Source organism: Eucyclogobius newberryi, unplaced genomic scaffold (genome assembly GCF_026437365.1).
Source record: "Eucyclogobius newberryi isolate DKJ021-1_F unplaced genomic scaffold, fEucNew1.0.hap1 SCAF_13, whole genome shotgun sequence".
NCBI classification, from domain to species: Eukaryota; Metazoa; Chordata; class Actinopteri; order Gobiiformes; family Gobiidae; genus Eucyclogobius; species Eucyclogobius newberryi.
The window spans coordinates 16,591,487-16,605,396 of NW_027315757.1; the positions used below are offsets into that span (position 1 = coordinate 16,591,487).

Below are 13,910 nucleotides of genomic sequence, written 5' to 3' on the forward strand. Positions count from 1 at the left end.
CCACTTCGCAGAATGCAGCCTTATGGTCGGACCATTTCAAGAGTTCGGCCTCTAAAATTACCAAACATGCTAAATTGTTTTTTGTCTAAAAATAAAATAGAAGGAATTTCACTCTTCAACTGTTTCTAAAATACTTAAAAAATAAATTTTTAACCTTCCGGTGAACGGTGTACGCGCACCGAGCGCGCACGTGACCCTCATGAACGAGCCTCAGAAGAACATGTGACGGAAACTAAACACAAGCAGAAGAATGTGACGAGACGAGACCACGATACACGTAAGTTGTTTGTATGTCATTCCTCACGTTTCACACATTGTTCCATGTGAAGTGTAAATCAACGATTACACAGTTAACACGAGTTAACACAAGCTAACACGAGCTAACGTAAGCTAAAGTTTAGCTACACAAAGATGCAACAACACGTCATGATGGCTCGTGCTTCTGCAAATAAATAACTAATTATTTATCTTACTAAATGTTCTAAGAGACAAAAGGTTAAGCACAGATCAAGGAAAACTAGAGAAAGAAGGGAAATAAAGTGATGTTTGTATTATGTGCTATAAAAAACAACCAATAATTCAAATATAACCTGCTATAATGGGTCATATCTTACATATATAAATGTAAACGTGTTTAAAAGCGACAGTGCTGTACTTACAGGGGCTGAGACCACATTTGAGGTTTTATTACCCATTTAATAATGACGTGTGCTGTGTTTAAACAGCAAAGCACACGCTTGTTTTGTATAGGAATGTCATGGATTTACTTCCATGGAATATGTAGAGATTTAGCAAACATGTCAGTTATGTTCTAACTTCTAAGGTTTAAACTTATGCATAAGTAAATGACTTTTGGTTCTAGCTTTAAAAATTAATGTGAAAAGAGGAACTTTTGTGTTACAGAGCGAAATGTAAATCTGTCAATAACATATTCCAGCTTTTCTCTGTTAAATGTGCAGAATATATCAATGTTCTAATGAGTATCTTTCTCATCTTCAGAGTGCTGACCAGTGAGTTTAGTCTGTCTGTGCTGTCCAGAGCTCTACAGGTCACTGCAGGTCACTACAGGTCACTGCAGACCTAATCACTGCAGACACAGAGTCATCTCAAGTAAACTCCTGACGACTCCAAAGCAAAAGGTATTTTAATAATAACTTGTGCCTCGACTAAAAGTAAACAGTGTAGAATCAGTATTTTGAATTTATAAAATGTCTGTTTTGTTATGACCAAAAAAACTAAATGATAATTGTTCTTCAAAAGAGCCACTGCTGTGTCACATGTGTCTGTGAAGCAGCTTCAGGACAAACATATGAAGTGTATGTTATATGACTTGTATAATCTAAACATATGAAGTGTATGTTATATGACTTTTAATAAATCTAATACATATGAAGTGTATGTTATATGACTTTTATAATCTAAACATATGAAGTGTATGTTCTATGACTTGTATAAATCTAAACATATGAAGTGTATGTTATATGACTTTTATAAATCTAAACATATGAAGTGTATGTTATATGACTTTTATTAATCTAATACATATGAAGTGTATGTTATATGACTTTTATAATCTAATACATATGAAGTGTATGTTCTATGACTTGTATAAATCTAATACATATGAAGTGTATGTTATATGACTTGTATAATCTAAACATATGAAGTGTATGTTATATGACTTGTATAATCTAAACATATGAAGTGTGTGTTCTATGACTTGTATAAATCTAATACATATGAAGTGTATGTTCTATGACTTGTATAAATCTAAAGCTGTGACATGTTCTGTTTGTCCCTCAGTCATACGATGGAGCTGAACGGTGCAGTTACTGAAGTACAGAAGACTGCGTAGCCATAGAAACAAAGTCTTGTTAAATACTGAGATATTCAGTATTTAACGCAATAATGTCACATTCATGTGCATATAACTGATGTAAAAAGAGTGTTTATTTTACCATTATTATTAGTATTATTTTGTCCTACGCTGTTTTTATTTTATCTTTATCTTTATTTTCCCCCTCCATTCCTTATTAAGGTATGAGAGGTTCTGTCTATAGGAGTTTTTGTTTATAAGAGTTCTTCTATTAAGAGTGTTTTTTAAACTTCCTATAAGTGATCTGTCCTTTTCCTCTGTATCTACTGTGTTGCAACAACAAAATTTCCTCATGTGTGGACAATAAAGGAATATCTTATCTTATTCAGTTTGTTCTTGACTTATACAGGTTGTTTTATCATTTTATCATTATTTTTATGTTGCACTGAATCACCAAAGCAAGTTCCACTGTTTGTGGATTCTGTTCTTTGACAATGGCAATACATTTTCTGATTCTATTAATGATGATAATAATAAACAGTACAGACTCCAAAACTCCTTAATAAGGGACTCCCACATTGTAGCTTTAAAACTCACTGTAGCTTTAAAACTCAACTAAAACTGGCTAAAATCAATTTATCATTTGTAGTTATAATCAGATTTACATTTATTGAACAAGTTCATTCATGTTCATTATTCGTATTAAATACATTAATAAACAAATGTGTTTCGTATTTATTAAAGATTGACATGATAAAAAAGACACAAAAGGAAACTGAATATAATTAAATACTGCTTAACTCAATTATGTAACAGAATCGATGATTATATTTTATATTTCTTCTCATCTTATTAAAAAAAATGCATATTGGCCAAATTATATTATGTAAATAAATAACTGAAAAGTTAACAAAATAAATACCCAAACCAAAAACTACAGAAAATGATGAGGACGTTATTCCACCTCTAAATGTAATTCATTGTCATTAAACCAGACTTTTTATCTTAACACTTCTTTAAAATTCTCTTAAATATCAGAGCTTTACAACATGATACATGTATATTTATAGATGGATATAACAATTCATCATTATACGTTACGTAAACAGACTATTTCAAGCCGAATTATTCCAAAAGTCGGTGTTGACTGTTCTCAGTCTGTCGCGCTGCTGTGACGTGCGCGCTCCCGACGCCAAAGCCTCACGGCGATGACGTCACAAAAGTGGGAGGAGATATACCACTGTTCAGGAAGTAATGCGGAACTAAGGGACTACGACAAAGTCTGAGGAATAAAGTCTGGCGGTAATGCAACACTTGGATGCCAACCGCCATAAAACAACAACAACAACAACAACAACAATGCGGAACTAAAAAACTTTTTTGGAACCATGCGCCAATGAGCAGCTCCATAGGTTTCAATGGCGGCCATCTTGGCTTCCGGGGGCTTGGGTGTGACCAACACTCAAGATAATAAAAATAACACTGTGTACAGTTACAGGCTAGTGACAAAGGAATGATCAGATAATACAATAATTAAATACGATTTGTGAGTACAGCACAAAGGAACGCTGGTGTTTTAAAAATACAATTCATTTTAAAATAATATACTTTTTTTTTTTCAACAGTAGATTGAGTCATTGATTGCACCATTTTCTCGGTCAAAACCTGCACCGTGTGAACTATCAGGAATAAATTGGACTAACTCGCATCAGATGGAACTGTTTACACGACTTTTCAATAATCCGATACCTCCAGATCAGATGATTGTGATCAGATTTTTTTGGTTTTCATGTGAACCGTTCTGCTCGTGTAAACAGCGCCCCCCTCAGGCCGCTCTGTGCACTGCGCCTCTGTGCTACTTCGGCTTTTGTCGCTTTTTCCCCAAACACAAACCCAACATCATGGTGAGTACGGCCACGAAACACGCCATTTCCACCACATTCACCGATAACCAGTGCTCTTCCCCTCCTGCGATGTCCCACTACACCTAGAGCCACGCAACGGGCGAGGAAAACCACAAACTTTACATCTAAAACCGACACTTACGCTACAAGTCTTTGTTTGGCTAACGCAGGCTAGCCGGGCTAGCATGTGGAGCTAACTGTTACGATCGCGATTAAACTCTTAAGGCAGGAATAAATCACAAAAAACAAGATGACATTTGTCGGACGAACGGGTGAACAATTAAATAATGTAGTTAATAAGTAGAATCACTGTTTTAATATGGCGAGTTTTATCATGTTAGCGAGGAGGAGCTAACATGCTAAGCTAAAGTTGTGTAGTAGTAGCGGCTAATGATGTAATCTGATCAGACCAACGACTTAAATTATCTTAAAATACAATGTATGGACTTCGGAGGTAGCCGGGTCTATGGTGAATGTCTGCCATGTGTTTAATATTGTTTTATATCGGTGAAAACGTGTGTAAATACAGGCTAAGCTAGCTGCTAAACGTGGCTAAAGCTGTGTTAGCCGCAGCTGTCGCAATATGTTTAAAGCCCACTGCAGCAGACACGGGCTGTGGCGGAGGAATCCCGAATATACGCGGTGCAGAGTGGAAGAACCGGGATCAAAAACAAGCAATAACGCCAGACTTTAGTGCTCCAGGTGCGGCGTGTCCACTGTAAGAGTCGGTGTTTCATACGGAGACTATGGTAACAGACAGTTCCCATTTGAATCATTTTTAGGGGTAATTTTATGTCACTTATTGCTTCAACAAAGAACTGAGTAAAAAGTTCTAAATATTTATGTTAATTCAACAAGCAAGTATACTTTTTCATACACTATATTGATCAGCTTGTTCAGACTGTGAAGGGCCACTGTCATGTGTTCATGACATTTCCAGAAGAGATAACATTAAGGTTCTTTAAAAGCCACTGACACTTTAGCAACTGTTATTAAACTAATCTTCAAAAGTCACTGAAGCTGTTTTCACATTCACCACATCAAAATTGAGACTAAATCAAAGCTAAACTTGGCGATAAATACAAACGCTGATAAAGGGCTAACCTGTTACGACCGGAGTCGTTTACAGTTGAGACTTTTAAGTTTTAAGATTGTTTTCTGAACTTAATCAAACGCTTAATCAAATAATTACATTGACCCTGTTGCTCTTTTTCAGGATGTGTTTCTAATGATCCGACGTCACAAGACGACCATTTTTACAGACGCCAAAGAGTCCACCACCGTCTATGAACTCAAACGCATCGTGGAGGGCATCCTGAAGAGGGCGCCGGAGGACCAGAGGCTCTATAAGGTGAGACTGAACCCGGTTTGAAGACTAGGACTAAACTAAAGCCATGTTTCCACTGGTTCTCTTTGGTTCAGTCCTAAAGTGTGTCTCAGTCTTATGTCTCTGGTCCTTTTTCTTGGATCCAAAGTGGCCCCTGAGAGGTTCTAGCTCCCAAAGCGGTCTGGCTCTTGGGCTCCAGGTGGACTTAAGATCAGGAGGAGCAGCTTCACACCACAGCCAGATGATTGGACAAGAGAGATCACAGACAAGACGGCAAAAAGAAACACAAAATAATCATTTTTCATCAAACTCTGACTTGATCTCGTGCTAAAGCGCTGTATTTCCACTGGTGCAAATTTTTATGTCGAGCCTTCGCAACACAAAGCACGTTAGCAACAGCTGTTTCCTGTTTATGGCCCGCACGGCACTCGCTTTGTCAAGAGCCACAATCTGATATTTCCAGGTCATAATGCGTCTGACATGATCCAAAGCCAAAGTGTGACATAAAGAGAGGTTCAAACGTAGAGGCTTTAGCCACGCCCCTCACATGCAGAGAAGTCAAAGAAATGAGGCAAAACTGTTCCTGTGCACGCTAGCTTTAGCCACGCCCCTCACACACACAGACTTGGAATTACTAAACATCTTTTTATGAATCACTCAGATCGGCCTCAGGATTAAAAAGTATCATTCAGGAGGATTAAGATTAGATTTATGAAGAAAACATTGTTCTATTTGGTTGATGTCGGTTGCAGACTCTGCCCCCGTAACCATTAAAGTACTGTACAAAAGCGCTCCAGGACCAGTTGAAACATGACTTAAGACAAAATCAAGTGTAAATCAGGACTTTACTGGGACTAAACCTGGATTTAAATGGGACTAAAGCAGGTCTGAAAAAGGGTCCAAAATGATGATATTAGAACTCTGCTGTGTTCTCTTTTTTGTGGCCTTGTCTTTTTGTGTTTTGTGTTTTTGATGCGAGTCTGGTCTTTTTCAGGACGATGTTTTGCTGAACGACTCTCAGACTTTGGGAAACTGTGGCTTCACAAACCAAACGGCTCGACCCCAGGCCCCAGCCACCGTGGGACTGGCCTTCAGGAGCGAAGGTGAATAAATCCTCTCGTCCTGTGCATTTCTTCTGTCTAATCACATTTCTAGGTTTTCAGGGAAAGCTCTCCAGTTGTTATCCAGTTATTGACCTGTGTATTTCCCTCTGCAGCCACTAGATGGTGCCAAAACTCAGATAGTGCTGTGGGAAACACAACAATTTTAATTAGATAATTATTTTAGTTCTAAAACATGAGATGCCAAACTTGAGGTACATGTTTATAGGCTGGAAACAACACGGATTTATATTTGTCCTTTAATCTAAATTTGTAAACTCCTCACGTTTCCCGACTTTGTGTTTTTCAGAGGATTCGTTTGAGACGCTCAGAGTCGAATCATTCTCGACTCCTCCAGAGCTGCCCGACGTCATGAAGCCCCAGGACTCGGGCAGCACCGCCAACGAGCAGGCCGTGCAGTGAGACCAGGACCGTAACCAGACTCCAGAGGACGCGCCCCCCCTCTCCCTGCAACGAGACCAGGACCAGGACCGTAACAGGACTCCAGACCCCTTGACTGTGGACCCAGACCAGACCTGGAACTCGAACAGGACCAGAAGGAAACATTTACACTGCAAATTTAAAGGATTTACTTTCAAATTACTGTGACGCGAATTTAGAAAACGAATCTTGATTTGAGCCGTTCCCGTTTGCGATTTGTGCTTATTTATTTGTGTATTAATCAGACTGAAGCCGGCTGCAAACGAGAGGATTTATCTGGACCACGGTAAAAAAAAATAAAGATAATAATCAAATAAAAATCACAACAGAAAGACGTAAAAACAGAAATTTAAAAATGGGACTGGTGATCTCGTTTCCGTGACGTCGACGCCTCGCAATCTGGTCGTTTTCTCTTGAACGAGCAGAACGCGCGTGCAAACGTCGAGGTCCAAGTGCCGCACAGAACGTGAAAAGGGCCATAAAATGAACCACGAAAGTGCAGAACTATCACGTGCCACGCCTCATTTTTTAACCCTTTCAATTGTAGAACAGTTTTTGCACCTTTTCCAAAACCACCATTGCCATATCAGCCGTTTTTTTCCGATACGGCTCCTCCCTCCACATGCGTCAAATCGGAACTGCAGCCCCACGAAAACCCTGCCTTACTCTAATATGCCCTAGAACGACCACGTCACCGACCCGGCCCCAGGTGTCTGTAAGCGTTATGTAGAATCAAGTGTAATTGTACTTTTTCGATGAGTATATTGGTTTTTTTGGCCTAATTTCTTTAAAATATTACGTTTTATATGGATTAAAATTATGAAACACAGTGTCGGGACAAGAGATGAGAAAGAGTCCACTGAAAAGCCCAGTAATGGAAGACAATTCAACATAAATATCGCTCAATTAGATGTGATTAATCCCAACTAATCATTTATATATATGTACATTAATAAGTTGTCGAGTGGCCGGCTGGTCGACACCCAAACACTGAGCAGAGAAGAGGGCGGAGCCGGCGTCACGTCACAATCAAACGTAAATGTTCTCCACCGGGACGTCCTCCAACGGCTCCGCGAGATTAATCGAAAGAGTAATCGATCGCCGAGTTACGCTCGACCAATCGCAATCCGTACAAACTCCTCGAATCAAGATTCTTCTTCCGAGTTCAGGTCATTTGAAAGCCAGACTGACGTTTCCTTTGTCCGTCTTTGTTTGGTTTGTTTTTTTTAGTTTTGCCCTTCGCTTATCGCTGACCTCGGCACAGACGCCGGCCGACACGATCTTTGCATTTGACACAAACTAAACCATTTTGAAAGTTTGCCACGATGTCGCGCGGTGAAAATCAAGCTGGTCAAAAACGTAATTTACACTGAGAAAATGTCAAACGTTCTGTTCTGGTTTTGCACTTTTATTGCATTGCTCTAAATTTGTGAACAGTTGTACCTTGTTCTATGGGGAAAAAAAGAAATCATCTTTATTTGCGGTAAGGTCGACTGCCTTGCTGTTATCATCATTCATTTTTTAAAAATATTTCGCTGGCTTAATTGTGAGAAAGATGTGACATTTTAGGTTTTTATTTTGTGTTCTATTAAAATGTTGTAACGTTTGAGGACACAAGTGTTTTTGCGGCTCTATTTGGTCAGAATTTGATGTCGGAAATAAATTTGCAGGAGAATTCTCGGTACGTATCCCGTTTTTCGGGGTTTGAAGCTGGTTAAAATGTCAAGTTTTTTTTCATTTTGTTTGGGGTTTTTTCTTCCGTGGGATAAAGGAGCTGAATCTGAGGAAAGATGTTCAACGTTTGGCCTCGTTAAAACAATGTCTCACAATCAATTTATCCTCGGTTTAAAGCTGCAATCTTCCGCTAAACGGCCTTTTCTCTCTGTTTTTGACCCTGTTCTGGATATGTTGCGATTCGTCGTCAAACCGCGCAAAACGTGTCACGAAACACGCCCCTTTTTTATCCTCAAAACTAAATATGTCAAACGTTTCTCTGAACTAAAGTGCGGCGTCTTCACAGAATCGCCACGTCGCCAATTACACCAGAAAACGCTCGTCGTAGCGGAAACGGCGACATTGATCGCCGCGTTTACGATGTCGTCAGAGGTGTACTTGGCAGTAAAAGTACTTAAAATGCAGCCTATCGTTGTGTTTTCAGCCGACACTCGTTACTCCGACTCCACAAATGTAATACTTTCTCCTCCACGACATTTCCGAAGTAGTTTTGAGTGAGTTTCGCAGGCGTTTTGTCAGTTTTTTAAAGCCTTAGACTTGATTGGCGCGGATATTTCAGAGGATTTGCACACATCCCTTAACAATATGTACACGTCTTACCAGCTTTTGAGTCGCTTATTTTCGCTTTCGATTTGGAAATAGTAAATTTACAAACTATTCCTTTATCCGGCGTTCCCTTTTATAACCAAATATGACTTTCTAATCTCATTTTGTACATAATTTATACAAGACGGACTGAACAGGAAACGTAAAAGTACTAGTTACATCTCGTCTTTAGAAGTAGTTGATCACAATTAAGCCCCGACATTTTTTTAGAATGTTTCTTAAGAAGTGCAGTCGAATTTCTACAGCAAATACTCCGGTACGTCAACTTAAGTCATGATTAGACCGAGCTACTTCCACTTGTATCGGAGTATTATTGGTGCTGTACTTTTACGCGCGTCCTGAAAAGCAGTACTCGTTTGGAGCTACATGCACCACGATCCTTTGCTCCTCTTCGGTGCAGACGACGACACTACGACGACTCATGAAGCACTTTTACAGCTCGAGTCTTTCAAACGTGGCGCCGAAGTTCCCAGTTCTGCTTCTTCAAAATATCGTGAGTCTCATTTCACCGTTAACGATCAAGCGCAGTGCCAGAAAGCTATTGTTGGTAGCCCATTTCGCTCTCCTCCGCTCATCTGCGCGTCGGCAGCGGGGGTCCCGGCGCCTTCTAGTGGCCGTCCGCACGAATTTCAGGCGTAAAATAACGTGAAATGCCAAGAAAAAACGCTGTAAAACGTCTAATCAAAAACACAAGGCATTCAAACGCAAATTGTTGATTGTAATACACGTTATGAGGCCGGTTTGTTTTGTGTAGTTAATGAAGCCAATTTGTACGTTGATTTTTTTAAAAACGTTCTGTTTTTATGTTAACGATCTTTTTTGCCGTGATGTCCTTTCGGAAGAGCCCGTCGTCGTCGTTACGCCTTCAAAACCTTAATCGAACCTCGCTTTTCCCTCTCATTTTCCCTCTCGCTGCTGCACGAGGAGTTATTCTCAAGCAAAGTCACCATGGAAACAAACACTGGCTCGTCGTTAGTATTATCGAGTATCCTTTGTTATTTATCTAGGACGGACTTAAAAGGTCAATGAGTGAAAATGTCTTTAAGCAAAAAATTAATAAATGACTAAATTGAAAATGTTGAATGGAAGTTGCTCTTGTAACAGATTTATCATTAAAGCAAACTGTTTTTAAACGTCGTGTCCCCTTTACTTTGTCATTTGCATGTTCTGCTCGGGTAAGTTCACACATTCAGCATTTCGGTGAGCGTTTGTCCAGTAAAGCCTACAAAGTGTGTGTCATAATGTGCAGTTAAACCTCCAGTAAATGCAGTTAAATCCAGTGTTAAGCATGTTCTAAGTGGCTCACAGGTGTCTGTTTAAAGGGTGTTAAACATGGTAAAACACACAGCTCAAATGTGACAGAACTTCAGGTCAATGTGTCAAACTGAAGCTGAATCATCTGATGCTGGAAACCTTTTATCAGCGCGTTATGTTCGCTCGGATGTGGATCAGGAATATCAAAGCTGAGGACGTGTTTTCGAAATGAGGCTGAACAAGTACAGAGCAATAAAAAGTTATTTCTGCCAAATACGTTGCCAAAGTAAAGGTTAGTTTAGGTGTTTAATACAGACTTCCAGCTGTGGAAGAAGAAACTTTTCTATCAACGCATCCATGCACTCACGGTTACAACAAAACCTGTATCATAACTATATTCATTTTAGCCGCCGTCCTCTGGCCTATGGAACCATCTGTGTTCAGGCTCGTGTTCAGCTCTTCAGTCTGTGTTCATGGTCGTGTTCAGCTCCTTCTCAATCTGTGTTCAGGCTCGTGTTCAGCTCCTTCTCAGTCTGTGTTCAGGCTCGTGTTCAGCTCCTTCTCAGTCTGTGTTCAGGCTCGTGTTCAGCTCCTTCTCAGTCTGTGTTCAGGCTCGTGTTCAGCTCCTCAGTCTGTGTTCAGGCTCGTGTTCAGCTCCTTCTCAGTCTGTGTTCAGGCTCGTGTTCAGCTCCTCAGTCTGTGTTCAGGCTCGTGTTCAGCTCCTTCTCAGTCTGTGTTCAGGCTCGTGTTCAGCTCCTCAGTCTGTGTTCAGGCTCGTGTTCAGCTCCTTCTCAGTCTGTGTTCAGGCTCGTGTTCAGCTCCTTCTCAGTCTGTGTTCAGGCTCGTGTTCAGCTCCTTCTCAGTCTGTGTTCAGGCTCGTGTTCAGCTCCTCAGTCTGTGTTCAGGCTCGTGTTCAGCTCCTTCTCAGTCTGTGTTCAGGCTCGTGTTCAGCTCCTCAGTCTGTGTTCAGGCTCGTGTTCAGCTCCTTCTCAGTCTGTGTTCAGGCTCGTGTTCAGCTCCTCAGTCTGTGTTCAGGCTCGTGTTCAGCTCCTTCTCAGTCTGTGTTCAGGCTCGTGTTCAGCTCCTTCTCAGTCTGTGTTCAGGCTCGTGTTCAGCTCCTTCTCAGTCTGTGTTCAGGCTCGTGTTCAGCTCCTTCTCAGTCTGTGTTCAGGCTCGTGTTCAGCTCCTTCTCAGTCTGTGTTCAGGCTCGTGTTCAGCTCCTTCTCAGTCTGTGTTCAGGCTCGTGTTCAGCTCCTCAGTCTGTGTTCAGGCTCGTGTTCAGCTCCTTCTCAGTCTGTGTTCAGGCTCGTGTTCAGCTCCTTCTCAGTCTGTGTTCAGGCTCGTGTTCAGCTCCTTCTCAGTCTGTGTTCAGGCTCATGTTCAGCTCCTCAATCTGTGTTCAGGCTCATGTTCAGCTCCTTCTCAGTCTGTGTTCAGGCTCGTGTTCAGCTCCTTCTCAGTCTGTGTTCAGGCTCGTGTTCAGCTCCTTCTCAGTCTGTGTTCAGGCTCTGTGTTCAGGCTCGTGTTCAGCTCCTTCTCAGTCTGTGTTCAGGCTCGTGTTCAGCTCCTTCTCAGTCTGTGTTCAGGCTCGTGTTCAGCTCCTTCTCAGTCTGTGTTCAGGCTCGTGTTCAGCTCCTTCTCAGTCTGTGTTCAGGCTCGTGTTCAGCTCCTTCTCAGTCTGTGTTCAGGCTCGTGTTCAGCTCCTTCTCAGTCTGTGTTCAGGCTCGTGTTCAGCTCCTCAGTCTGTGTTCAGGCTCGTGTTCAGCTCCTTCTCAATCTGTGTTCAGGCTCGTGTTCAGCTCCTTCTCAGTCTGTGTTCAGGCTCGTGTTCAGCTCCTTCTCAGTCTGTGTTCAGGCTCGTGTTCAGCTCCTTCTCAGTCTGTGTTAAGGCTCGTGTTCAGCTCCTTCTCAGTCTGTGTTCAGGCTCGTGTTCAGCTCCTTCTCAGTCTGTGTTCAGGCTCGTGTTCAGCTCCTTCTCAGTCTGTGTTCAGGCTCGTGTTCAGCTCCTTCTCAGTCTGTGTTCAGGCTCGTGTTCAGCTCCTTCTCAGTCTGTGTTCAGGCTCGTGTTCAGCTCCTTCTCAGTCTGTGTTCAGGCTCGTGTTCAGCTCCTTCTCAGTCTGTGTTAAGGCTCGTGTTCAGCTCCTTCTCAGTCTGTGTTCAGGCTCGTGTTCAGCTCCTTCTCAGTCTGTGTTCAGGCTCGTGTTCAGCTCCTTCTCAGTCTGTGTTCAGGCTCGTGTTCAGCTCCTTCTCAGTCTGTGTTCAGGCTCGTGTTCAGCTCCTTCTCAGTCTGTGTTCAGGCTCGTGTTCAGCTCCTTCTCAGTCTGTGTTCAGGCTCGTGTTCAGCTCCTTCTCAGTCTGTGTTCAGGCTCGTGTTCAGCTCCTTCTCAGTCTGTGTTCAGGCTCGTGTTCAGCTCCTTCTCAGTCTGTGTTCAGGCTCGTGTTCAGCTCCTTCTCAGTCTGTGTTCAGCTCCTTCTCAGTCTGTGTTCAGGCTCGTGTTCAGCTCCTTCTCAGTCTGTGTTCAGGCTCGTGTTCAGCTCCTTCTCAGTCTGTGTTCAGGCTCGTGTTCAGCTCCTTCTCAGTCTGTGTTCAGGCTCGTGTTCAGCTCCTTCTCAGTCTGTGTTCAGGCTCGTGTTCAGCTCCTTCTCAGTCTGTGTTCAGGCTCGTGTTCAGCTCCTTCTCAGTCTGTGTTCAGCTCCTTCTCAGTCTGTGTTCAGGCTCGTGTTCAGCTCCTTCTCAGTCTGTGTTCAGGCTCGTGTTCAGCTCCTTCTCAGTCTGTGTTCAGGCTCGTGTTCAGCTCCTTCTCAGTCTGTGTTCAGGCTCGTGTTCAGCTCCTTCTCAGTCTGTGTTCAGGCTCGTGTTCAGCTCCTTCTCAGTCTGTGTTCAGGCTCGTGTTCAGCTCCTCAGTCTGTGTTCAGGCTCGTGTTCAGCTCCTTCTCAGTCTGTGTTCAGGCTCGTGTTCAGCTCCTTCTCAGTCTGTGTTCAGGCTCGTGTTCAGCTCCTTCTCAGTCTGTGTTCAGGCTCTGTGTTCAGGCTCGTGTTCAGCTCCTTCTCAGTCTGTGTTCAGGCTCGTGTTCAGCTCCTTCTCAGTCTGTGTTCAGGCTCGTGTTCAGCTCCTTCTCAGTCTGTGTTCAGGCTCGTGTTCAGCTCCTTCTCAGTCTGTGTTCAGGCTCTGTGTTCAGGCTCGTGTTCAGCTCCTTCTCAGTCTGTGTTCAGGCTCGTGTTCAGCTCCTTCTCAGTCTGTGTTCAGGCTCGTGTTCAGCTCCTTCTCAGTCTGTGTTCAGGCTCGTGTTCAGCTCCTTCTCAGTCTGTGTTCAGGCTCGTGTTCAGCTCCTTCTCAGTCTGTGTTCAGGCTCGTGTTCAGCTCCTTCTCAGTCTGTGTTCAGGCTCGTGTTCAGCTCCTCAGTCTGTGTTCAGGCTCGTGTTCAGCTCCTTCTCAATCTGTGTTCAGGCTCGTGTTCAGCTCCTTCTCAGTCTGTGTTCAGGCTCGTGTTCAGCTCCTTCTCAGTCTGTGTTCAGGCTCGTGTTCAGCTCCTTCTCAGTCTGTGTTAAGGCTCGTGTTCAGCTCCTTCTCAGTCTGTGTTCAGGCTCGTGTTCAGCTCCTTCTCAGTCTGTGTTCAGGCTCGTGTTCAGCTCCTTCTCAGTCTGTGTTCAGGCTCGTGTTCAGCTCCTTCTCAGTCTGTGTTCAGGCTCGTGTTCAGCTCCTTCTCAGTCTGTGTTCAGGCTCGTG

At 42.7% G+C, this 13,910-nt stretch overlaps 1 protein-coding gene and 1 long non-coding RNA gene across 2 annotated transcripts; both read left to right on the forward strand.

Annotated features, from left to right (window-relative positions):
• The first annotated feature begins 208 nt into the window (after nt 1–208).
• On the forward strand, nt 209–2,180 carry LOC140357631 (uncharacterized). Its single transcript, XR_011926657.1, has 3 exons — nt 209–277; nt 1,000–1,139; nt 1,804–2,180. It is a non-coding gene; the product is annotated as an uncharacterized lncRNA (long non-coding RNA).
• A 1,444-nt stretch (nt 2,181–3,624) lies between these two features.
• On the forward strand, nt 3,625–10,061 carry elob (elongin B). Its single transcript, XM_072442752.1, has 4 exons — nt 3,625–3,720; nt 4,937–5,071; nt 6,042–6,150; nt 6,458–10,061. Exons 1-4 carry the CDS (start codon nt 3,718–3,720, stop codon nt 6,568–6,570), a joined length of 360 nt encoding a protein of 119 aa, XP_072298853.1. The 5' UTR covers nt 3,625–3,717; the 3' UTR covers nt 6,571–10,061.
• The last annotated feature ends 3,849 nt before the right edge of the window (nt 10,062–13,910 follow it).